This window comes from Drosophila montana, unplaced genomic scaffold (assembly GCF_035044405.1).
Source record: "Drosophila montana isolate Dmon_TW-CO22-7 unplaced genomic scaffold, ASM3504440v1 contig_2481_1, whole genome shotgun sequence".
Taxonomy (NCBI): Eukaryota; Metazoa; Arthropoda; class Insecta; order Diptera; family Drosophilidae; genus Drosophila; species Drosophila montana.
Window position 1 is genome coordinate 2549024 of NW_026997351.1, and position 23592 is coordinate 2572615.

At 39.8% G+C, this 23592-nt stretch overlaps 3 protein-coding genes across 7 annotated transcripts; 2 read left to right on the forward strand and 1 right to left on the reverse strand.

Moving 5' to 3' along the window:
• Positions 1-1517: 1517 nt before the first annotated feature.
• Positions 1518-21962, reverse strand: Evi5 (ecotropic viral integration site 5). Of its 4 annotated transcripts, XR_010436266.1 has the most exons (10): positions 21820-21962; positions 6918-7467; positions 5816-6851; positions 5636-5750; positions 5315-5332; positions 4126-4787; positions 3940-4057; positions 3759-3857; positions 3015-3241; positions 1824-1960 (listed from the first exon to the last, which is right to left on the reverse strand). XR_010436266.1 is itself a non-coding variant. In XM_064682567.1 (9 exons), the coding sequence occupies exons 2-9, from the start codon at positions 7135-7137 to the stop codon at positions 1823-1825; spliced, it is 2406 nt and encodes an 801-aa protein (XP_064538637.1). In that variant the 5' UTR covers positions 7138-7467; positions 21820-21962; the 3' UTR covers positions 1518-1822. The 4 variants fall into 4 exon arrangements, 3 of the variants coding, with proteins under 3 accessions (XP_064538637.1, XP_064538638.1, XP_064538639.1); XM_064682567.1 differs by lacking the exon at positions 3015-3241 and having other exon boundaries at positions 1518-1960; XM_064682568.1 differs by lacking the exon at positions 3015-3241 and having other exon boundaries at positions 1518-1960; positions 21804-21956.
• Positions 11562-15428, forward strand: Sk1 (Sphingosine kinase 1). 2 transcript variants are annotated; one of them, XM_064682450.1, is made up of 2 exons: positions 11562-12121; positions 13207-15428. In XM_064682450.1, exon 2 carries the CDS (start codon positions 13278-13280, stop codon positions 15360-15362), a length of 2085 nt encoding a protein of 694 aa, XP_064538520.1. In that variant the 5' UTR covers positions 11562-12121; positions 13207-13277; the 3' UTR covers positions 15363-15428. The 2 variants fall into 2 exon arrangements, with proteins under 2 accessions (XP_064538520.1, XP_064538519.1); XM_064682449.1 differs by having other exon boundaries at positions 11562-12110.
• A 683-nt stretch (positions 21963-22645) lies between the features above and the next one.
• dod (dodo) lies at positions 22646-23472 on the forward strand. Its single transcript, XM_064682574.1, has 3 exons — positions 22646-22806; positions 22886-23215; positions 23282-23472. The coding sequence occupies exons 1-3, from the start codon at positions 22749-22751 to the stop codon at positions 23389-23391; spliced, it is 498 nt and encodes a 165-aa protein (XP_064538644.1). The 5' UTR covers positions 22646-22748; the 3' UTR covers positions 23392-23472.
• The last annotated feature ends 120 nt before the right edge of the window (positions 23473-23592 follow it).

The window sequence follows — 23592 nt, forward strand, 5'->3', positions numbered from 1 at the left end:
TCTTGTCATTGAGTGCAAATCAAAGGATATTGAAATATTGAATAATGGAAGCGCGTTGCTGCATTAGAATACATTCGGTAAATTATATACGATATATGACTTCAGTGATAACAAAACCAAAATAAACACACATTAAAAAAGTCTAAAACAATGCTTAGAAACTAGTAAAAAAAAAAAAGGAATTTAATTGAATTAAATTGAATTATTGCACTTGGAAAACAGCTCAAACTTAAATACACATTTATAATAATTCTTATCTCTTTTTTTTGCTTTTTCACTTTTTTTTTTTCAAGGTTTCGCAGCTGCCAAAATAGTTGGATCGCAGATCCATTTAAGGGGCAGCTATACGTAAGTAATTGATGCACTGTATACATATATCAATATCAATATAAATTGTGTAAATACATATGTCTTGTGTATGCATATGCTATATGTATGTGTGTGTGTGTGTGTGTAAGTGTGTGTATCAACTACATTGTGTTATGGGATTAACCGAATATCGTATTTGGAATATCGTAAGTTATGGGAGTTTTGCAATTAATTGCTTTATCTCGAGGTTCTGGTTCGCACTAACTATTTGAAATAGTTTATAGTTTTTAGTTTATAGATTTTTGTTGTTGTTTGAAATAACATTTTGGCAACGCTTGTTACATGTTTGAACATTATTAAAAACGCTTTCTTCGGATGATGATTTTCGCACTTCGTTATCGTAAAAGTTTATCAATTTCTTGTTTATGTATGTTTAATATATATAAATATATGTATATGTATATATGGTACTATAGAATACGTTTGTATTTGTATTGTTTGTTGTTGTGCAGACATACAATAATCAAAAAAAAATTATGTTAAACTTAGTTAACTACACGATGAGGAGTTACAAATTCGTTTCGGACATGTGTGTGTGTGTGTGTGTGTGTGTGTGTGTGTGTGTGTGTGTGTGTGTGTGTGTGTGTGTGTGTATCTGTGTGACAATGTTTACAAAATATCATTCAACACGTTCATAGACTTTAAGAGGTAAACAATATAAAATACAAATAAAAACTAGTTCGACATTTTCGCGTTTACTCGTACTAAACTTGGTTAAAACTCACATATTTTTATCGTTTTCGTTTTTTTTTCTCAATTTAAAACTTACGTTAAAAGTGTTGGGTACATAAAATCCTTCAAATTTGATTTTAATTATATTTGCATATATAAATATAAATATATATATATATATATATATGTATGTATATATATGTATTTAGATACAATACTTGTTAAATACATATGTGTCATTTAGCAGCTGCTTTGTATATATATATATATATATATATGTATATGTATACATAGTGAACGCCCGTTAAACGATGTGACGAAAAAAAAACTATACATATCAATAAATAAATATTAGTGGTATTTCTTTGTTGTTAAACATAACAGCAATATACTTATATAAAGACATACAATGAAGCAGAAAAAAAAAGATAATAATGACAATAATTAATTAATAATCGTTTAAAACATAGGTAATATTATATTATAAATAGGTAATATGCTTTAATTGAATTTCAACTAATTATACGTTTATTGACACGCCCCAAAGGAAACCCATCGACGCACCACAGCCGACTTTGTGACCCGAGCATACATAGATAGTTATGTATATGCAGCTAATAAACATATACATCAACCGATAATATATAAATATACATATATATATAAGGATTAACATAGTTGTCTACCATCATCGTCTATATATATGTATATATGCATATATGTTGATATAATTGCATGCAATTATTATATCCGTACCGTGTGCCGCCTTCTGCTCTGAATATTATGTGGATAGCTCCGTGCTCCCGCGGCGCACCATGTTGAGGTCGCTGAAATCGATCTCAGTCGATTCGATGGATTGTATGGAGGCGCTGCGCAGCTTGTTGGCCGGAAATTTGCCGCGACTTTTCAGCGCCGTCAGCTGCAGCAGGAAATTATGTTGGCCAGTTAGTGGGGGGCATTTATGATGTTTGTATCTTTGTATCTATGTTTGTTTTTGTTATTGTTTATGTGTGCGTGCATTACGTTGTAGTTGCTTAAGTGTGTGTGTGTGCGTGCTTAGACATTAACCAACTAGACTAAGTTAACAATAACAGTAGGTACAAATCTAACAGTGACAAATAGATACTCAGTTATGGCAGAGAAGCGTGCGGTTGGATAATTTTTGGACACAAACAATTATTAATAACAAATGTGCATTTTAACAAGGAACGATAATTGAACTTAATTCAACTAGAAAGCATAAACAAAGATGATATACACACTAAGGACTTAAAGGTATGCCAAATATTTTACGATCTTCAAATTTATGCCTTAAGGTTTGCGTCTTTGCTAAGCCAAGAGCTTTGGGCCTTGGAACAAGCAGTACTTTTTTTTGCCTATTTCAATTGATAGCAGACGTTACAGTGAAGCGTGGCTAAGTTGCCTACAATTCGCAAGAGTCGGTATGATATACTATTTGAAGAATAATAAAATATTTTAAATATGCTTCGTTTTTTTTTCGACAAATAAAATTATATATACAAGAGGTAGCAAAAAATGTGGGGAAATCTTTCTTATGGATAGCATGCATTTTGAAATAAATACGAACAATTCCTTCTAGCAAAAATAAAAGGAAAAACAATAAATAAGAGCTTAAGTATGCTTTGTAAACATGTAAAATCAAGGGACGCATGCTCTGCACGAAAAACTGAATATGTATAAATAGGGGCAGCAGCAGGCAGTGATGGTAGAGGTTCAAATATACTAAGTACGGGATGATTTGGTATAGAAAGAAATAAGTATGCTTTAAATACGATATGTATTCAAAATACTGTATGAGCATAAAGAATGGACGACAAAGTCTATAAAGGAAACGGGGTAACACGAACAGGCTTAGATCTTAGAACGATACCAAAGTACTTATGTATATACACAAAGATACTATCAATAATAATTGTGGAAGTGAGGGGGGAAGAGGGCAGATTTATAGACACCTGATTTGCTTTTGGTCGGTTTGTTGTTAAGTGTTGAATTTGATCTTGGTTTTAGTTTTAGTTTATGTTTTTCTTTTCTTTTTAACTGGGATTTAAGGTAGATGCATTTGTTAATGATGTTGATGAATTTTGCTTAGTTTTGGTTTGGTTTTGGCTTTCTGTTTTCGATTAGCTTAGCTTATCCATTTCCACGGTTCAGTGTCGGGGCTGGTTATTGGCGTGGGATACTAAAGACGCAACGCGTTTCGTATATTTCGTGTGTGTGTGTGTGTGTGTGTGGTGTGAGAAAGAGATTCAATGAGAAATAACGATATTATTATCTTCAGCAGTTCCAAAGTACCAAACAAATAACTCAAAAATATCTTCTTTAAAGAAAATGATAACAATCACGTATACAAAATATAAAAGCGAATGCCACACCAAAGCGTATGGGCTGATAGGAAGTTAGCATGAACGGAAACAGATTTTTGTTTTTTGCTCATGGCCAGCGGCAACATTTGAATGGCCTTTTTTGAATGCGCTCAGAGTGCAGTGTGGCTTGTGGGTGTGTGTTGAGTATGTACACAGTGAATATTAGTGTGTGTGTGTGTTTGTGTGTGATTGAGTTTTGCTTGGCGCTTTGAATCGGCATTGTGGTTGGACGGTTTTGGTGGGTGCGCACAGTATTAAAAGCCCGAAACCGAAAATAAACAGCAAATGGTATCCAAATAAATGGTTTGACTAGACCCATCAGCAAATACACACCTCCGCCTTCATGTCAGCCAACCTGTCCTGCAGGTCACGCACCTTATCCGAGTCATCCAGATTAGCGCGCAGCTCACCCTCGGCAAGCATTTCCGAATTCTTAAAGATAAAATGGTATATGGTAAAAAAAGAGATTTCAGTTTCAGACAATTCATGAGCACGCGAATTTTAGAAGACATACCTTTGTCTCCAATCGTGAAATCTCCTGCTTCAGTTCGGCAACTGTTTGGCTCTGTTCGGTGAACTTGATTTTGACATTCATGAGTTCGTCCTTCATACGAGATTCCAGATCCGAGTATCTGAAATGTGTGAGGTTCATGTTGCTTTAAATAACTAATTATATTGCTTGGGCATGTTCGTGACGGACCTGTGTTGCTGTTCGCGCGCCTTGTTGGCCAGCTCCTTTTCGCGTGTGACAGCCAGTTCGAGCTCTTCCTTGAGCTTCTTGTGCTCCTCGTCCTGGCGTCGCAGCTGATTCGTGGAGACCTGCACCTGTGTCTCCAGCTCCATGACCTTGAGACGCAGCTCCTTCAGCTCGGTTAGCGTTTCCATTTCACGTATGCGCGTCGTCATTAGCTCCTCCTCGAGCTTCTGCGTGTGCTCCGTCGATTTGGAGTTATCGAAGAAATTTGTTAACAACTTTTTGGGTGTGGAATCAACGGAGGCAGCGCTGTGCTCGTTACGCTGATTCTCGGCCAATTGGCGCTGCCATTGGGTGCTCAGCTCCTGCACGCGCTGCTTGAGATCCTTGAGGGAGAGCGTGGCCTCCGCCTCGCGCAGCTTGCTGGCAATCAGCTCGTCCTGCAGATGGGCCACCGAATTGTCGGGCGTGGTTTCGCGCAGCGTCTTTTTATCCTCTTCGAGCTCCTCAATTTTTGACTTCAGATTTCGTATCTGATCCTCGCTTTCCGCCGAGCCCTGGCGCACCTTGACCAGCTCCTCGAGCAAACAGGAGACCATCTCGTCGCGCTGCTTCAGTGCCTCCTCCTTCATGCACAGTTCGTCGATAGACGACTGACGCGAATTATTCTAAATGGGGACAGGACAAACTTTAGAACGCTTACAAAACAGCAGCTTTTTAAGATTTGCATGCGTATGCCTATCGATAAATGTACAAATCGAGCTTGAAAGCTATCGATAAATCGATATTTGATGTTTGTAGGCCTATAGTTGCGATTTAAAAGCACACTTAATGCACATATCGATTATTTATCAATAACACATCGATTGTTTTCCAGCTCTAGCTTAAATGCATAAGTTCTACTTAAATATCAATAGGAACGAGTACAATATATACAAATGATGTAAGTGTATTATATTATTATGCAAGCACGTGAATGAATTGGTTAAAAGTCAACAAATAATGAGTACACGAAATTGGACGATAACAAACATGCAAAGTAACGGCTACGTAATACCAATATTGGCATGCACCTGTTATGGCTATCGTGTACGGAAAAATGGCTCTGGAGGCCTAAGCACTACATGTGTATAAATATACCTATATATGTATATAAAAATTTTTGCCTAGAGTTTTAGCAAGTTGCGATACTTACGCTATCGATTGAAACGTTCTGCTTGGCGTTGACCAAATTTTTCGTTTTTTTTTTATTATTATTTTTTGATATTTTAAAGCAAACGTTTGGAAATTGGATTACCAGTTTTTTTTTAGATATTGAGATTTTTGTTTTTTTTTAAGCACCATAACCATAAGAAATAAACATAATGGAAAAGAAAGACGGAAATGATTAACAAACAGCTTTCGATTGGTAAAGCACGATTTTTTTCTCATTATTTTCATTTTTTCTTCAGTTTTTAGTTACAAAACAACCGAAAATATCCAATAGCGATAAATTTTGATATTATACAACACTTACATTTTCCTGTAGTCGCAGACTTAGACCGCGCACCTCCTCGTTGGCATTCTCCAGTTGGTGCGAGACCTCCAAATAGGAGTGTCGCAGCTGCATCAGCTCCGTTTGAATGGCATAGCTGAGCGAAAGATAGACGCATGTTAAAGATTTAATATTTATTGGATTGATTAGCTTTCAAGCTACCTGGTCTCCTCTTCCTCGGCACGAGAGACTTGGCCACGCACCAGACGATCGGCCAGCGCGGCGCTTTCGGCCTCGAGCAGCTCGTTGCGCTGCTTTAAGAGACAATTCTCGCGCCGCAGCCGTCGCAGCTCGACCATCTCCTCCTGTTCCTTTTTCTTCAAGTCTTGATACTCTTTCTCCATTTTCTTCATTCGCTTCGTATTGAGTTTCTGCGAATAGGCCAAATTAAAGAAGCCCTCTGGATCGGCCTCGACGCGACCGGGCAGCTCCTTTTGAAAGAACTTGAGCATGGCCTCCATGTCAAGGGACAGCAGCGATTCCTTGCCCGTCAAGAGCAGAGCCAGTGCCACCTTAAAAATGAATTCCATGCCCTCGCTAAGGAAGACATCCATAATGCGGCAGCTGAGATTCACATTCAGTGTGGTCGTATAGAGCGTCAGAAACCAGCTGGACGCATACATAGTCGTCTGGAAGCCTTGCTGCTGGAAATGTAAGTGCATGTCGGGTATTTGCTCCTGCACCAGATTCTCCAGCTGGTACATGCACAGGCCCAGCTCTGACATCGATGGCTTGAACATGTGCCGCATGCGATGCTGTTGCATGATCTGTACGAGAACGGCGAACGCCTCCTCTTCGGGCATCTGCATGAGCAGCAGGCCGACAATGAACCCAGAGCCCTGACAGTAGCCCACCTCACGATCGTGCAGCGAATACGCTTTGATCACATTGAACAGCGCCTCCTGGCCGGGCCCGTCCTTCTCCTTGAAGAAATCAACCTCCGGATAGGTGCGTGCTATATCACGGCGAATAACTTTCTCGCAAGCCGACGTTGCCTTAATATATTCCGCATATTGCTTTTTATCAGCATCGGCGGCGCCGCTCAGTTGCTGCCACACGATTGCACGAAAATGATGCGGTATGCCGCGACGCACCAGCTCCCGCACGCAGGGATTTTTGCGCTTCAGCGCGCCCTCCCAGTCGTTCAGTATGGATGCCCATGTGGTCCAGATGTCCTCCTCGGCAACCGAATTGCCGCCTGCAAAGTGAATAAACCACGATTAATAAAGCAACATATATATTTATATATAACCATAACAATTACTTGAAGTAAGGCTTATTTGGCTCGTGTCCGAGTTTTTGCGACTGTGCGTTGAGTGCAGCGAGTTGAGGCTTTTGGCATCGCTTTCGATTAGCTTATTGGCGGCCTCCAGCTTAGCCAGCAGATCCATTTCAGATGTGGGTAGATTCTCCTCGCCTGTCAAAGCCTTCACTTCCATTTTCTTGTTGCTCTCCGGTGGCGTCGCCGTTGTGGTCAGTGTCATTTCTATATGACGATCCTGACACGGCAACCACTACCAAATTGCTTGACCTGCTCTGCAAGGGCTTCCTCCTTCGTGCTCTGTGCAGCCACTCGCTATTCTTCCTGTTGATCCTAACTCGTTGGTGATTAAGTCGTTTGTCTTGTTGCACTCGCAGCTCGTTCTCGTTCTCGTTTGGAAGACTCGCTGGCTGGTTGGTTGGTTGCTTTGTGTATTACTTTGTTCTCTGACGGTGTCCTTCAGCGATGTGTCCCTGTGGGGTGAGATCTCAACGATAGCTTTGTGAATGCATAGCTAAGCGCAGCTCAGCTCATCGTCGTAGCTCTGTTCGCTCTGCAATCAAATTCAAAGACAACACGCATTGATTACAATTGAATCAATTATCGTTATCATTCGCAATTGGGTATCCTATGTATGCACATATAGAAATTAATGTTATTGACAAGACAAGCGCAACACTTATCGGAACACCAGACTGACAGACGTCAACCAGAACTGTAGCCCCGATCACGATAATGAAAGCCATCTGAACAGTGTAGGCAACCTGTGAGCCATATTCACACAATTTAATGCAAACAATGCAGGCGACTAACTCAAAGTTTGACTTGTATTGTTTATAAGTTGTGCGCCCTCAAAAAGAAATGGATCAAAACAAAACAGAAGAAAAAACCTGTCTGGGCTTTTACGCTGACACAAACAACTGAACATACATATGCATACATATACACATACATACATTTGAAGCTATCTACATATTTCAGTTTATCGACTCTCCGTCTCTGTCTGAATGGTCCACATTTGTATAGAGTGGGCGCTCAGATTGCGCAAGAGGCGTGTCCCTGACCGCATTGTACGCATTTATAGCGCGATAAGCGCGAAATCATCTGCAAATATAATAAGTAACTGCTTATGGTGCCCCCATATATAATCTTATATTTCTGCTCCTGCGTATTATTTCTTTATTTAGGTAAAACATTGAGAGGGAGGCAAAGAGAGAGAGAGTCAAGAGAAGTTGCTCAATCAAAGAGAGTGAATGAAATATTGTGAGCGACGGTCTTACTTGAATTAATGAAAAGCGCATAGAGAGGCGATATTTAAAAACGATCTTCGTAATTATGATGCAAATAAAAATGTAAGGGTGTTGGGGACTTAACTGAATAGCAGCATTCGATTAAAATAAACCACAAGACAGACACACATTGACTTGGCTTGGCGTCCTGTTCAAGAATTTATGTACTCTAAGGGATCGGATATGCCTCGTTTAGCCTTTAATATACGTATGTACAACTTCAACGCATCGTTCAACCAAACATTTATAAGTATAAAGACCCTAAAAACAACACTAAAACTAACAAACAACAACTACATTAAACAGGCTTCACGGTAAGCGAGTTGAAGCTCCAGTTCGGTACTGTCCAGACATGTCTATGAAAACCACGTGGGAAAACGATTTAGCCTTTAACATGCCGCAGCCCAAATCCCCAAAGAAACCCAGCAGTACAGTGTGATTAGATCATCAGCCGAGAATTTCAAACAACTAAAGAGCTCTCGGCTTAAATTCAAGGTAAGTCAAGGACTGAACCCTCTTGTGGAAATGTGAGGTAAGTCAATTTAACTATTTAGGTATTTGAACGTAAAATAGTTTCATTTCGATTCATACAAAATATTTATCTAAAACTAAGCGACAATAACCGGGTTCTTATCAATTTAACTAAGCAGCAGAAAGAAAAAAAAACAAATAAGTAAATAAAAAGAATGATATATATGCTTAGATATCGATTTACACGCAGTAGACTAAAAAAATGTACTTACTTATCTTGCGATACATTAAAAGAGACGTAAAAACAAAAAACAAACAGAAAAGGTGGGCAAGCATGCGTTAGGTAAGTTCATGCTTATCGATGTGCTATATGACCCTACACCGCCAGCACAACACCTCGTATACGTAACATAGTTCGTTTAAAACAATTGCACACTTGTTGACTCCCACACAATGCAATGAATGGGGGCTAAGCTGGTGCTTGGGGAACCGCAATTTGGAATATAAGGCGTTGGAATACCCTATACCCATGAAATGGATGACAGAGAGAGAGAGAGAGAGAGAGAGAGAGAGAGCGCGCGAGAGAGAGAGCTAAAACAAAGGTAGGCCAATGCTTGGAAAATGCGAGAAAAACAGTTTTATTAAACAATTTTGCTTCTTTTGTTTTCAGCGAGTCTGACTCTGGAGCGAGTCTGGCTCAATTTCCATTTTCAGAAATCGACTTAAAAATTTACCCTGTAAAGCCGGATTTTGAGGATTTGGGCTCTATTGGAAAGTTTTGTCCGATCGGCTTTAAGCATATATTTATATACTATATAAAATAATATACGTATTTCACCGATTTAAAGAGAGATGTATGTACGAATTATGTATGTGCAATGTCTAACTTCACTTCAGATTTTTGAATACTCCCATCGATATGTGGGAAATTTCAATAAAATTGTTTTGCAAATACTTAGCCCTTCTTTGAAATTCTCTTGAATTCAAGTAAGACTTACAGGTTTTCTTCTACATATTTACATATGCATGCGTTTGTGTGTATATATATGTATAGGTGTGTGAATGTATATATGGATGTGTGTATGTATGTATGTATGCATTTATGAAGCAAATTAAGACAAAGTTTAATTCCTGCTGCGCTACAAATTTAAAAGCAACGTACTTTTAAGTGGTGCCTTCCTCCTCGATTCTCATGAATTCAAGTAAGCCATGCAGGTTTATTAAGTGGTATGTGTTTGTGTTTTTGTATGCATGTATGCATGGGTGCATGGGTGCATGGGTGCATGGGTGCATGGGTGCATGGGTGCATGGGTGCATGTGTGTATGTATGTATGTATGTATGTATGTATGTATGTATGTATGTATGTATGTATGTATATATGTATGTATGTATATATGTATGTATGCATGTATATATATATATATATATATAATATATATATGTATATATATATATATATATGTATATATATGTAAATAGGTGTGTATGTGTGTGCACATATGTTGTCTTAAACCAAACGCAGCATACTTTCCGCTGTAGTTCAAAGTAAAAAAACGTATTTATATATAGCCCTCCTACGCGATTCTCATGAAATCAAGTAAGTCTTCCCATTTTTCATGCTTTCAGTAAAAGTGGCAATTAGATCAATTTTATCTGTCCTCTCCCTAGTTTACTCCCTTGCCCTCTATCTCTCTTTCTCTATATTGCTCTCATTCTGTCTTTCTCTCTCTCTCTCTCACTCCCTTATTTTATTTAACTTTCTTTCTGTTGCTGTCACTGTTACCCGCACTCTATTTTTTTTATAAATAATCGGCTATCTCTTATATCGTTTAAAGATCTTTAGAATTTGTATTTTATATAATTAGAAGCAGGGGAACATGTTGTATGCATATGAGAGGCGTGCGATTTCAAGTTTGAAGAAAAACAAAGGAAAATGCAAATTGATTTCAAAGTTTATTGTTTGTATGGCACTTTATTAACACTAGCGTTAAAGTAACAGGTGGAAGCTATCGAGTGTGCACTAAAGCGAAAAATTTAAGTGATTTTCGTGTGCATCTAGTAAAAATAGAAAAATCCCTGTTGCGCACACGACTTTGTTATTGCATTTTATTTTGATATATTCTGGAAAAATGCTACTTGAACATTAACCGATTTGCAATTTGAGTGTGTTATTTAATTATGGTTGTCTTTAGGATAAGAAAGCGCACAGAACATTATTTTTATGTTAACCAGTTTATTTTTTTTAGAGAGAAAACGTCATCAGAAGTGATTAAATGAGATACAACAAATTTCATTTCATTTTGCAGTCATATTAATCATATTGTCAATTTAGATAAGCTGTCAAAATACGTATGATTAAAAATCATAAAAGTATTTTCTTTGAATCATTTCGGAGCATTTCCTAAATGTGTCCACATGATAAGTCACATACAACTGGGGAATACTAAGAATGTTTCTATATGCTGCATGGTAAAGCATATGCATTGGTTACAGGGTAGCAGCTGGTTGAGTCAACATTTGCACATTTGCTTTTTTTTTATTTTTTATTTTACTCAAAACTTGTCATGTTTAGATTGATCAAGAGATCCCCGTCCCAAAAATAAACTAAAAAAAACGCTTTCGTGAGTGAAACCAAGTGGAAACAGAGTGCACATTCAAATTAGCACAACACAAATAATGCCAGAGTACAAACAAAAAAACAAAAGGTGTATAAAAAAAAAACCAAAATAATAAATACAAGCTGTTGATGATGATTTATAAAAAACAATAAAGCGTGTGGGTCACAGGGGCAGAGGGTGGGATTATGGGAAGGCCTGCCTCGGATATAAATTGCATATGCACAAAATTCAAAGTCGAAGTCAGTTAGCAAAAGCGGTTCAATGCTGTCGAGCTTAGAGCGCATTAAATTAACATGCAGAGAGAAAGAGAGACAGAGAGAGAGAGAGAGTGGGAGAGTGGGAGAGTGCGTTAGAGATATATAGTATATGTCTATAACTAAATGCAGGTACATATGTGCGACAATACAGTTATGAGCCAGGCATAATACACACAACATCGATACTATACGATACGATACGACACGATACGATACGTGTTGATTAGATTTCGTAACACCAAACACACACACACACGCACACACACACACAACAAAATTAGAGGTGTGCGTGCGTGTGTGTGTGTGCGAGACAAGTGAAATCAAATCGCAAAGCGCCAATCTCCGTGCTCATTCGTTCCATTCGAAATAAGGTTAGTTCACTCAGTACGCGGAGATACGTGGAGTCGAGCGCACAGGAGCGAACGGCGGACTAACAAAAAACAAAAATAAGATAGAAAAAAAACTACAAGCAGCGAAACGCGCACAAAAAACAACAGCAACAGCAACAACAACAACAACAACAACAACAACAACATTAACAACAACAACTGTTAAAAGAGGTAATAATTAAGTAAGTGAAAACAAAACAAAGCAAAGCGACGCGACGCGACGCAGAGCCAAGGCTGTATTTGTGTGCTTCTTATACCCTAACCCATTTTAAATGGGTTCAAAATGGGTATTCTGGCTTTGTGCTTGTGTATGTAACAGAAGGCAATCTGTGATTCGATCAAGCCCCCATAAATTGTCGTCCAGCCGCAATAATTCGGGCTAAAGTTCCAATTTGAAATGTAGCTTCTCCCGACACTATTGCAAGTTCATTAAAAATCATCGATAGCTCAGCAGTTTTCCCTGAAAACGATAACTATCGATTATCAGTTTATGCTGTTTCAACATATCGCAAAGCTTATCAGCTGCTGATCAGTCTGTAGGTTCTTTCATAGTATATACCGATCCAGAATATTCATATTGATGTTGGACTTTGGTATATTTTAACCCTGAAAGCCTTATAAAGATCGAACTTATATTAACCTAAGTTATTTAACAATGCATTATCCATAGGCCGAGGAACGAAAAAGCGGAGACCTTAAGCCATCATCGATCATGCATTAAGTATATATATTTATTCCTGATAAGAACAATGTGGTTCGTTCATTTCGACATATATCAATTTGTTACCAGTTCTAAAACTAACTCAAGTGTGCGGATGGAATCTATATGTACATATATCTATATTATATGCAACATTTTAAAATAAAATGGACCAAAGATCTTTTGTTTTAGTAGATATATTAAAAGAGTTATTAAATTTTGATCATCTTGAAATAAATTATGATTTTTCGATATACATATATCGATCATAATTTTCGATATATATATCGATCGATATATATTGAAACTTGAAATCTTGTCTGAACAAGTTTTCTGATTTAAAAGATATCCCAGAACAAGAACTTCAGGAAATACGAGAAACATAACGTAATGCTGAAACATATCAAGAATAGATAACAAATGAATATACATACATATGTGTATATAGATATCCTAGGAAAATCGGGCCAGCTCTGTGTGCAAGGGTATATAAGAGTTCGGCAGTCCGAAGTTTAAAGTTAACTCATTAATAACATTGTTTCTGTTGTTGTTGCATGTGACATTCAGCTGGTAAAAGCTCCATTAACACAACAAGTTGGTGGGCGGGGCGTGCCAACGGAGTCGGCTAAAACAGCGCCATGACAGCCAACCCAGTTCAGCGACCCGACAGACAACAGTCGGAGACGGCGACGGCGACGGAGTCGGTAACGGGGTCCGAATCGGAGCTGGAGCCGGCGCTGCAGCAACAGCTGAAGTCGGGATTGACAACAGAGTGCAGGGAAGCGATTGATCCGCAATCGGAGCTAATCGGTATATTCTATGTGGAGAATCGGCGACGCAAACATAATATCAAAATCGTGGTGAAACTCTGCCCGGATGGCATCTATTTACGGCGCGAGACAGCCGAGAATGATCACATCAATGAGCAGCTGATACGGATCGATGACATCATTGGCTCCAGTTTTGGCAAGCGGCTAAAGAAGCGTGCACGCGGCGGCCTCAACTCCTGCAAGAGTGCCAACCACGATCCGCAGGAGGCGGCTGACGAGGAGGAGGAACAGCAGCGGGAGCAGCAGAAGCAGCAGCAGCAGCAGAAATCCACGAAGCGCCGGCAACCGGGGCATACGCAAGCGGACAACAGCGCCTATCTGTACATCTATGCCTATCTGAAGAAGGAGAAGCCGCTGCGACGTGTGCAGACATTGCGCATCTTACGATTCCGGACGAGCGATCACTATGCCGAGAATCTGAATACCGCACGGCTCTGGCATCACACCATACGGGAGCACAAACAGCGTGCGGCAGCGTCCGGCGAATTGGCCAGAGATCCGGGCAAAAAGCTGCTCATATTATTGAATCCCAAGTCGGGCTCGGGCAAGGGTCGCGAACAGTTCCAGAAGCAGGTGGCGCCATTGCTGCGCGAAGCGGAGGCCCAATACGATCTGCAGATCACAACGCATCCGCACTATGCGCAGGAGTATGTGCGCTCCCGCAAGGATCTGCTGGAACGTTATGCGGGCATTGTGGTCGCCTCAGGCGATGGCCTCTTCTACGAGGTGCTCAACGGTCTCATGGAGCGCATGGATTGGCGGCGTGCCTGCCGCGAACTCTCGCTGGGCATCATACCCTGCGGCTCCGGCAACGGACTGGCAAAGAGCATTGCCCATCACTGCAATGAGCCATACGAACCGAAGCCCATACTTCATGCGACGCTCATCTGCGTGGCCGGCCGGGCAACGCCGATGGATGTGGTGCGCGTGGAGCTAAATCATCGGGATAAGCACTTTGTGATGTACTCGTTCCTATCGATCGGCTGGGGCCTCATCGCCGACATTGATATTGAGAGCGAACGGCTGCGCTCGATTGGCGCCCAACGCTTTACCCTGTGGGCCATCCGGCGGCTCATCACGCTGCGCTGCTATCCGGGCAAGCTCTTCTATCTGCCAGCGACCGCAAAGCACACCGAGCGAGCAGCGGAAGCAGCCGATATAGCAGTCGAATCCGCGCCAGAATCGCCGGTGGAAACAGTTGCACCACATCAGGCGGCGACGCAAACGTTCAGCGAATTCAAGGATTTGCCCGACGAGTCGGATGTGCAGCTACGGGGACATGAATCCGATTCGGATCAGTTTGCCGACGCGCTGTCCATGGATCGCAGCGTCTATCGCCAGAACGGGGACAGCTGGCACTCGGCGGTGTCGCGCCGCACCGCCTACTACTCGGTGAGCGGGCACAGTACACGGTCGAACCGCAGCCGGCTGAGTGTGGCCCAGCGCATTGAGGCGGCCAATGCGGAGTTTAGTCAGCTGGTGCCAGCGAGCACAATACCCGGACTGCAGCTGCCGCTGCCCGCCGCCGATGGGTGGCTATCGGAGGCGGGGGAATTCGTGATGGTGCATGCCGCATACACAACCCATCTGGCATCCGATTGCTTCTTTGCGCCGGACTCACGCCTGAACGATGGCCTCATCTATCTGGTCATCATACGAGCCGGCGTCGGACGCTCTCAATTGCTCAACTTTCTGCTCAGCATGCACAATGGCACACATCTGCCCGTGGAAGAGGATCCCCACATCCAGGTGTTGCCCGTGCGAGCGTTTCGCATTGAGCCAAGCGGCTCCACTGGCATTTTAACCATTGACGGCGAACGCGTCGACTATGGACCCATTCAGGCTGAGGTATTTCCGGGCCTGATCAATGTAATGACGACTACGGGCCAATGAATAGATCGTCCCAGTTGATCAACATTCCGAGCTCCATGCTATGTGTACGTATGTGTGTATGTATGTGTGTATGTATGTGTGTATATTGTATATATGTATGTAGCTTGATAATGCACTTGACTAATCGATTAAGACTGTTTTTTTTTCATTTTTTTTTTTCGACATTTTTTTTAACACTTCTATTGTTAATTATATTTAAAGACACCACACAAATAAAAGGGCAGCCAAGTTAATATTAGCACATGCGAGAATTGTTTATTGTACTTTACATATACATATCTGAGGTCCAACACATTTGCCCGTTTTAATAAACATTTGCTTTTCATTTCTAAATAACTGCTCGAGGCTAATTTTCATTATGGCTGCCAACGCAACAGCTATTTATGTTGGTTCGATTCACGGTTTGAACCAGCGTCTCGGCTAAAGGTTTTAGAAATTCGGTTTTAAGTACGTCACATATTTTTATTGGCACAATTCACATAATTTTATCGTCAGACATTTAAAAGATTGCAATAATTTTAAAAATATTTCAAACAAAAACTGAAAAAATGTTCGGTTTTTCGGTTCACGGTTCGGTTCACGGTTCAAACTAACTCCTTGCCTTGCGGTCCGGTTCGTCACCTTGTCTTTACACATTCATCAAGCCAGGTTTTTGTTTAAACCTTGCTGTTGCATATATTTACAAAATTTTAAGAAAACATTTCAATTCTAAATTATAATTGCCCGTTCTGCTGAAAATATTGCATTTCATATATATTTTCATATAGAAGTTGCGGCTATATATTCGAACTCTGCTCAAAATTGGCATCTAGCAAATGATGTTAGACAAATTCCAATTATTGGGCCGCAAGATTTTTATGCTTGCGACTGAGTTTAAAAATTTTTAATATAAATTAAACAAATAAATATAAATTAGAATAATGGCACGAATCCAGATTCGGTTCAAAGTAAATTAAATATATTAACATGATAACTGTTAACTAAGGCTGCACGCTAGTTCAAATCTAAAACAAATTTTTTTACTTTAATTTGAACTGAACCGATACAAAAATTGAATCGAATAATTTTTTCGATCGATTATCTGCAAATCTTATTAGCTGATTTGCTCCATATTGAAAAAATGTCAAGGACCAGGTCACGAACTCTACCTAAACGCAACTTTTCTGATTTAAATGCTAGCTAACATTGATATCAGTTATTTTTAACAGCCGTGAGAGAAAACGTTTAAAGTTTTACGTTAAACATAATTTTGGGTCTGTTAACAGTTGTAAATCAATTATGGGCACGGTGCAAGCTGTGCGATAACAGGGCGATAATGTTAATAACAGCTTCCTGCACACACATACACACACCCGTAAAGTGCCATTGAGATAACTGTCTAATCGGATATTTGCTTGATTTTCTGTATAACAAAAAAATGCATTACACACAGTATCAAACAAAATATCTGTACACATTTTATTTCTGTTAGGTATTTAATGTATTGCCCTCCATATACTTGGAGCAAATCTACTGTTAACTGCAATTTTGATTAGATTGGTTTTTATATGGTGCGGATTGGGGCTGAAATAGCCGCCAATAGCACGTGAAAAAAACACCGGGATTTGCTGCCAACCCACTGGACTTGACTGCATGACTATCTTTATAATCATTACATATATGTACGTACACTACAAATATACATAATGTACATATGTATGTACATATGTATGTATGGGTATATATTCAACAGATATCAGAGCTGGGGCAATGGTCGAGTGCCGTTTATGACTGGACTCTTTGTATTTAGCCAGCAACTATTTAAATCCGTTTGATATTCGCTTGAATCGTGGCATTGTGAGCGAAAGCAGCGAAAATGCGCGAAAAGAATATAAAACAATTACAGATGGGTGGGGTCAAGAATTTTAGCTAAATATAATAATACTGCATAAATTTAATAACAATTGTTTTAGTGATTAGCTCAACAATTTAATATATATATAAGAAAATATTTGAGATAAGATTTTATTTGTAACTATTTATGGCTTTGCTTTGTCATCAAAACTGCGTCTCCACTTGTTTTGGACGTCACTGTAATCAGCTAGTTTCTCAAAGTGTACTGCATACGTTTAGGCTGAACACTTGCTGCCAAAGAAAAGGCTGTTGCTGTTGTGTATACAGCACACATACAATACATGCATGCATGTGTGCGTGCTGTGAATAGTTGCTAATTAATGGCACCATCAAATTGTAGACAATAATTAAATGCTTGCATATGGTAGGGTAGTTTGTTAGCAGCGTGTGCATGTGCGTATGTGTATGCGTATATATGTAAATGTGACTATTTGTTTGTATTTAATTGTCGTGATGCATTAGCTGAAAATGTTGCTGTGTGAGTGCATTTGCAATTTTTAGAATTTCGACTAAGTGGCAACACTTTAGACAAACCAGACATGTGTGTGAGTGTAATTCATGCACTTGCCTACTTATTTCCACTCTGATTCATTCATAAAAATACATGTGCATTTTTCTGTTGGCGTGCATGTATGTGTGTGTTTGCATGTGTGCGTGTGACTGGCGCCCAACTTAACGGCCACCTTAGCAGCCAAAGCAGAATTCAAGAATTAAACCAACCAAAATGAAAAAATTTTAAAAGCACGCCAACACGTCTTGAATTCATTTCGGATGCGGTTTCAAGTGGCCACTCGAGCCACTCAAGTAAATACATACATACGTATATGTATGTATGCATATATGTACATATAAGTATTCGTATACCGTTAGGCAGCAAAATACAGACGCACACGTCCAAACACACGCACACACACACGTATTTATGTATATTTTTATAGTTGAAAATAGCTTTTGTCGCTGTATTGGCCAGCATTATTGTTTAAACAAATTGCATTTTATTTCTTTGCTGCCTTTTTATTTCTAAACATGTCGGGCCTCGCCCCACTCCTTGCTTTATCATTCCCCCGCTTCTCAACAATTCCATTCTTTCGCCATCGTCACCCAGTTGAAGCTGCTGGCAGCGGGCGGCGGGCAGCGGGCAGCGGGCGGCGGGCGGCGGGCATGCGGATTGTGTGGGAATTAGTCAGAAACCTGCTGGCCGCAGCCGCAGCGGCTGAAGCTTAAATTTTTGTTTTAGTCGGTTTTTCTGTGTGTGTGTGTGTTCATACCGATAATACTTGTTTGGGCAGCAGCAAATGGGGTATATCGCACGCAGGGAAATTTTTTTTTGATAATTGCAAAGTTTGGTTATGTTGATCCATTTTGGGAACTGCCGTTTATAAGCGTTAGTGAGTTTCTGAGAATGTCACGTAGTCACTCAAAAACAAGAACTTTTCAGTTCCAGAGCTGTTTCTGATTTGCCTAAACTCAAATTTCTGTTAAAACTTTAAATAAAATAAAAGAAGAAGAAAAACCAAAACTGAATTTCCTCTAAATTGTTTTCTCAATGTTCTTGTGCTCTATCAAATGTATATACATATAAAACAAAGTGATATTTAAACTTATGATAACTTGTTGTAGGGTATCTCCCAGTTCGCACAGTTTGTTCGCAATTTCGTTTTATTTGTTTTCATTTTGAAAAAAATTGTATTTAAATGAATAATGCATTCGCGTTGCGGTGACATTTTGCATATCAGGTTGTTTAATTTGCAACTCTTCATTTATTTATATTTCTTGATTAAATTATTTTCAAAATATATGTTTTTTTTTTTTCTGGAATATGTGCACCTAAAGGAAACTCGAAACCCATTTTATTATCAAGATAACTACGATATCTTTAACTTCTTTAAACCATGAAAAATTATAAGTAAGTTTTTAAAAGGCAGCCAAGTTGAAAGGCGCGTCACGCGCATATAAAGTATTTTAACCTAATTAAAAAAATAAAAAAAAAAAACAAACGAACTAACGGAGGACCGGCTTCAGAAGGCGGGGTGTTGAGCTAAAACGACGTCAACTGATGTACGTAACTCTCACGTTTGTTCGCCACGCCCACGTGCCACGTGGTCAGACACACATATTAGCATTATATCATTATAACCATCAACCCACACATACCCCTCTCCCCCAGCCCTCTGTTTGGCTGCCAAGCCCCAAACTCGTCAGGGTCTTGTACCTGTATCTGACATTTGAGATTTTCACGTGTTTTCTGTTATGTATGGCAACGCCAGGATATTTATGTAAGTATTGGAAATCGCGTTAATGGTCGGCGACAGAAGTAATGCATAAATGCACTTGAAAGAACGATAAAACGAATATTTAAAGCTTTGCTGCTATTGGTGGAACTGAATTGGATAAGTAAAAGAGTCATTCCAAAGCACAACATATGCACATATACATAAATATGCAGCCACTTATACATGCGTGTGTGTATGTAAAAGCTCGGCACGAGTGGAAATTTATGGCACATGGTAGGCAGATGCATAGACAAAGGGACAGACACGATTGCAGCGGTCGCTTTATCGTCAATCAGCAGAGCAAAAGCACGCGCTGCCTTAGTTCTATTTGAATACAATCATGTTTTATCGTTTCCAGTGCAGATGAACAGAAGTTCTAGAGAGAGACAGAGAGAGGGAAACAAACTGTGCGCGTGTGTGTGTGTATGCATTTAATCATTGGGGGCGGCACTGTGATCAATGAACAACGGATAAACAAGACTTAGACTTTAATTTAATTTTACAAACACAAAAAAACAACAAAACGTAAAATTGCGCTGCAACACAAATTGCCTGCCACCCAAATGGGCATAAAAACAATTGAAACACAGACTTATAAAAAACAAGCTAAAACAACAGCCAAAGCAATTAGGAAATGAGCCACACAGGTCCCACACTTATCTCGCTGTCTCTTTTCCCCCTTCGACACACACATGTTTCAACGTCAGCGGTGACTGAGATAGAAAAGCTTTCGCCATAAAACGCAAAGAAATAACAACAAAATTGATCATCAAAATGAGGCCAAAATATTGTAACGGTGTTACGACAACGACAACAACAAAGCAAATACCCAGCGTAGATACGAACGACGAAAATACACACAAAAAACTGAAAATCGCTTGAAAAGTGCAATTCATCAAAAGCAAACTCCTAAATACCGGCACATATTGAAATTGTATGGCACACATATACGAGTGTATACATAATACATATGTGTGTATGCATGGACTTATGCTTGTTCATATGTATGTATGCTCGTACATGCATAATACCTCTAAATGTGCTGAATTGCAAGTGTTGCCAGAAGTCGAAACTGTAAACAACATTTTGAAAGTGATTGAAAACGAGCGGCAGCAGGAAGGGGGTGAAGGTGGGGAGGGGGCCTGAGCGCAACACGCTGCTATTGTTTTTTTTTTTTGTATTGCTGCTTACTTTACATAACGGTTTTTTTTGCAACGGACACTGGGATAAAAACTGAAGGCAATTATGATATATGAATGTTTTCATATCTATTTGTTTTCACGATGCCGTTGTTACTTTTCGGTTAAACAATTACAAATTGTTGTTGTTCCTCTCTCCCCGCTCCGTCACCCAATCACCACACAAACACACTCACCTATATATAGTATATTAATGGACGTGGCTCACTTCTCAAGTGTAAATCATTTTTAACATATTTTCGCGGCTTTTAAAGAAGGTCAAAAAGCTTCATAGAGCAGCTTCAAAGGCAAATAAAATTTAAAAAATAATTAAACAATACACCCACACACAAAGCTGAAATAAAAAACTAGCAAAACAAAAGTCAACTACATATGTATGTGTGTATGTACTTATGAACAAACAGACAAGGCACACTCAAAAGGCTGAACAACTTCTAAACAAATTATGCATATACATATGTTTGTATAGACATATACAGTTGCGCATATATTTGCTCGTCGTGCTGTATTTGAAGCATGAACATAAATAAATAAACAGAATTATAGCAAAACGCACGCGAGGCGTATAAATGTGAGCATGGGTGTATGGTTCATATGTATGTATGAATGTATATGTATGTACATACACCCATGCAAGGTGGTAACGCTGCGCACAGAGAAAGATAGGGCAAGAGCGAGAGAGCAAGAGCAGACGTTGCGGAGTTGAATTGGAAGATACAAGGTTACAACAACAAGACAACAAAGCAGCTGATGTGGTAGGAAATGGGCATGAAAGCTAAAGAAACGCAGAGAATTTTCTCCAATTGGAATTTGAGAGGCTGCTGGCACTTGTTGTTGTTGTTCTTTGATAATAAACAGCGATGAATGCGGGCAAATCATCAAAAATGCAACTGATGTTAAGAGGGCAAAAACAGAGGAAAGTTATAATAATGACAACATGAGCAAAAGCGAGCCATAGCTAGAAAGTTTTCTTGTTACTATTTGATGACGTTTTCTGCACATGTATATGAAATATGTATGAGTGCGTATACATAAAGTATGCATACACACTATGTAAGTGTACATAGTAAACACACCTGCTTCAGCACTCACCGTTATTGCTTCTTCTTCTTATTGGTATTCTGAGCGAAGATGGCGAAATTTGCAGCAAAGACGACGAGCGAAGCGACGTCGTCGTTTCAATCAAACGTGCATCCAACTGCCATGGAAGAGTTGTGAGTGGCTGGACGACGACGTGTTTTATTTAATTTCACTTCAAATTTTGACGAGACCGACTTTTTTTTTGCTGTAAACGTCACTTCTTCGGTTTGCCCGCAGACACAAAAACGCACACACATACATGCATACACACTATTCGTTTTCTAGTTGGAATAAGTTTTCAATCGCTCAGCGGCATTAGGTTTTTATTGAACGCACTATCGCGTGTATCGTAACGTTTGGAGCTACGGGGAAAAAATACAAAACAAAAAACAATATCATTCGCAATCTTCAATTTAAATTTCTTTGGCGTTTGGGTTTTCAATGTTTGCTGATTTTATAAACTGAGCTTCCAGTGTGACTGCACTCCGCAAGCAGTGTGACCACGAGAAATAAACACGAAAATGCCAAACAAATATACAATATACAGACTGCTAACATAGTAGGAGTTTATTTAACATTTCACTAACAGAGACTTCTCCTTTTAACAGAAAATCATCAGAGTACTTTCGGTGCTGTAATCGATGCAATTTAGAAAAGCTTAATAATGCGCTCATGTGCGATAAGCAAAATAATAATCTGCAATTGAAATAATAATGCCATTACTTTTATTAAATTAATTTCGATTTCTGCTTATTTACTGGTAACGGTGTCTATTAAGGGTGGCTGACTCTCCATCCATAAAATATCGGTAATCGTTGAGAGGTTTGCAATCGGTCTCGATAAGTTAATCGCATTTGCTGTTTATCCTTTGATGAGTTTTAATTTGTCGTAAACTAAAAGATATTTAGTTATTCAAGAAGTTTGTAGCTGATAACAACAAAATGCCAGAAACTGAACACTTGCCAGAAGGCTGGGAAAAGCGCACCAGCCGCTCAACCGGTAAGGAAAATTATACATGTGCAAAAAAAATTTTGCAACCGGAAAATTTTAACAACGCATTTATTTATGTATGCTTCAGGCATGAGCTACTATCTCAACGTGCACACAAAGGAGTCCCAGTGGGACCAGCCCACTGAGCCGGCAAAGAAAGCCGGAGGTAATGCCTCCTCATCGGATGGACCCAATGAGGTGCAATGCCTCCACTTGCTGGTCAAGCACAAGGGCAGCCGCCGACCGAGCTCGTGGCGCGAGGAGAACATCACACGCACCAAGGAGGAGGCTCAAATGCTGCTCGAGATCTATCGCAACAAAATTGTGAACAGCGAGGCAACATTCGAGGAACTGGCGCGCTCCTATTCCGACTGCAGTTCGGCCAAACGTGGCGGTGACTTGGGCAAATTTGGACGCGGTAAGCTGCGACCCAACTTGAACCCCAATCAGCGCTTTATTAACTACAATTCCATGCCTTAATTAGGTCAAATGCAAGCGCCCTTTGAGAAGGCCGCATTCGCACTGAAGGTGGGACAGCTATCGGACATTGTGGACACCGACTCAGGCCTGCACATCATTATGCGCAAATCATAAACCTAGTCGGCTGAAGAGATATAGGCAACTGCATTAACTCATTAGAAATAAAACAAAATTAAAAAAGGCGCTTGAATTTAATATTATCTTTTTATTATGTATGTCCCAGCATGATGCATTGAAATGTTAAAAAATGTGTAAGGCGCAAAAGAAAGCAGCTCTGTCTCCATAAAGTATCTATATTCATGATCAGAACGCCAT

Coding starts and splice junctions, on each gene's coding strand:
- Evi5 (XM_064682567.1), bottom strand. CDS start 7,137: ATGACACTGACCACAACGGCGACGCCACCGGAGAGCAACAAGAAAATG. Junction 6,852..6,917: donor CCAAATAAGCCTTACTTCAA/GTAATTGTTATG, acceptor TTCACTTTGCAG/GCGGCAATTCGGTTGCCGAG. Junction 5,751..5,815: donor GCCGAGGAAGAGGAGACCAG/GTAGCTTGAAAG, acceptor TCTTTCGCTCAG/CTATGCCATTCAAACGGAGC.
- dod (XM_064682574.1), top strand. CDS start 22,749: ATGCCAGAAACTGAACACTTGCCAGAAGGCTGGGAAAAGCGCACCAGC. Junction 22,807..22,885: donor GCGCACCAGCCGCTCAACCG/GTAAGGAAAATT, acceptor TGTATGCTTCAG/GCATGAGCTACTATCTCAAC. Junction 23,216..23,281: donor CTTGGGCAAATTTGGACGCG/GTAAGCTGCGAC, acceptor TGCCTTAATTAG/GTCAAATGCAAGCGCCCTTT.
- Sk1 (XM_064682450.1), top strand. CDS start 13,278: ATGACAGCCAACCCAGTTCAGCGACCCGACAGACAACAGTCGGAGACG.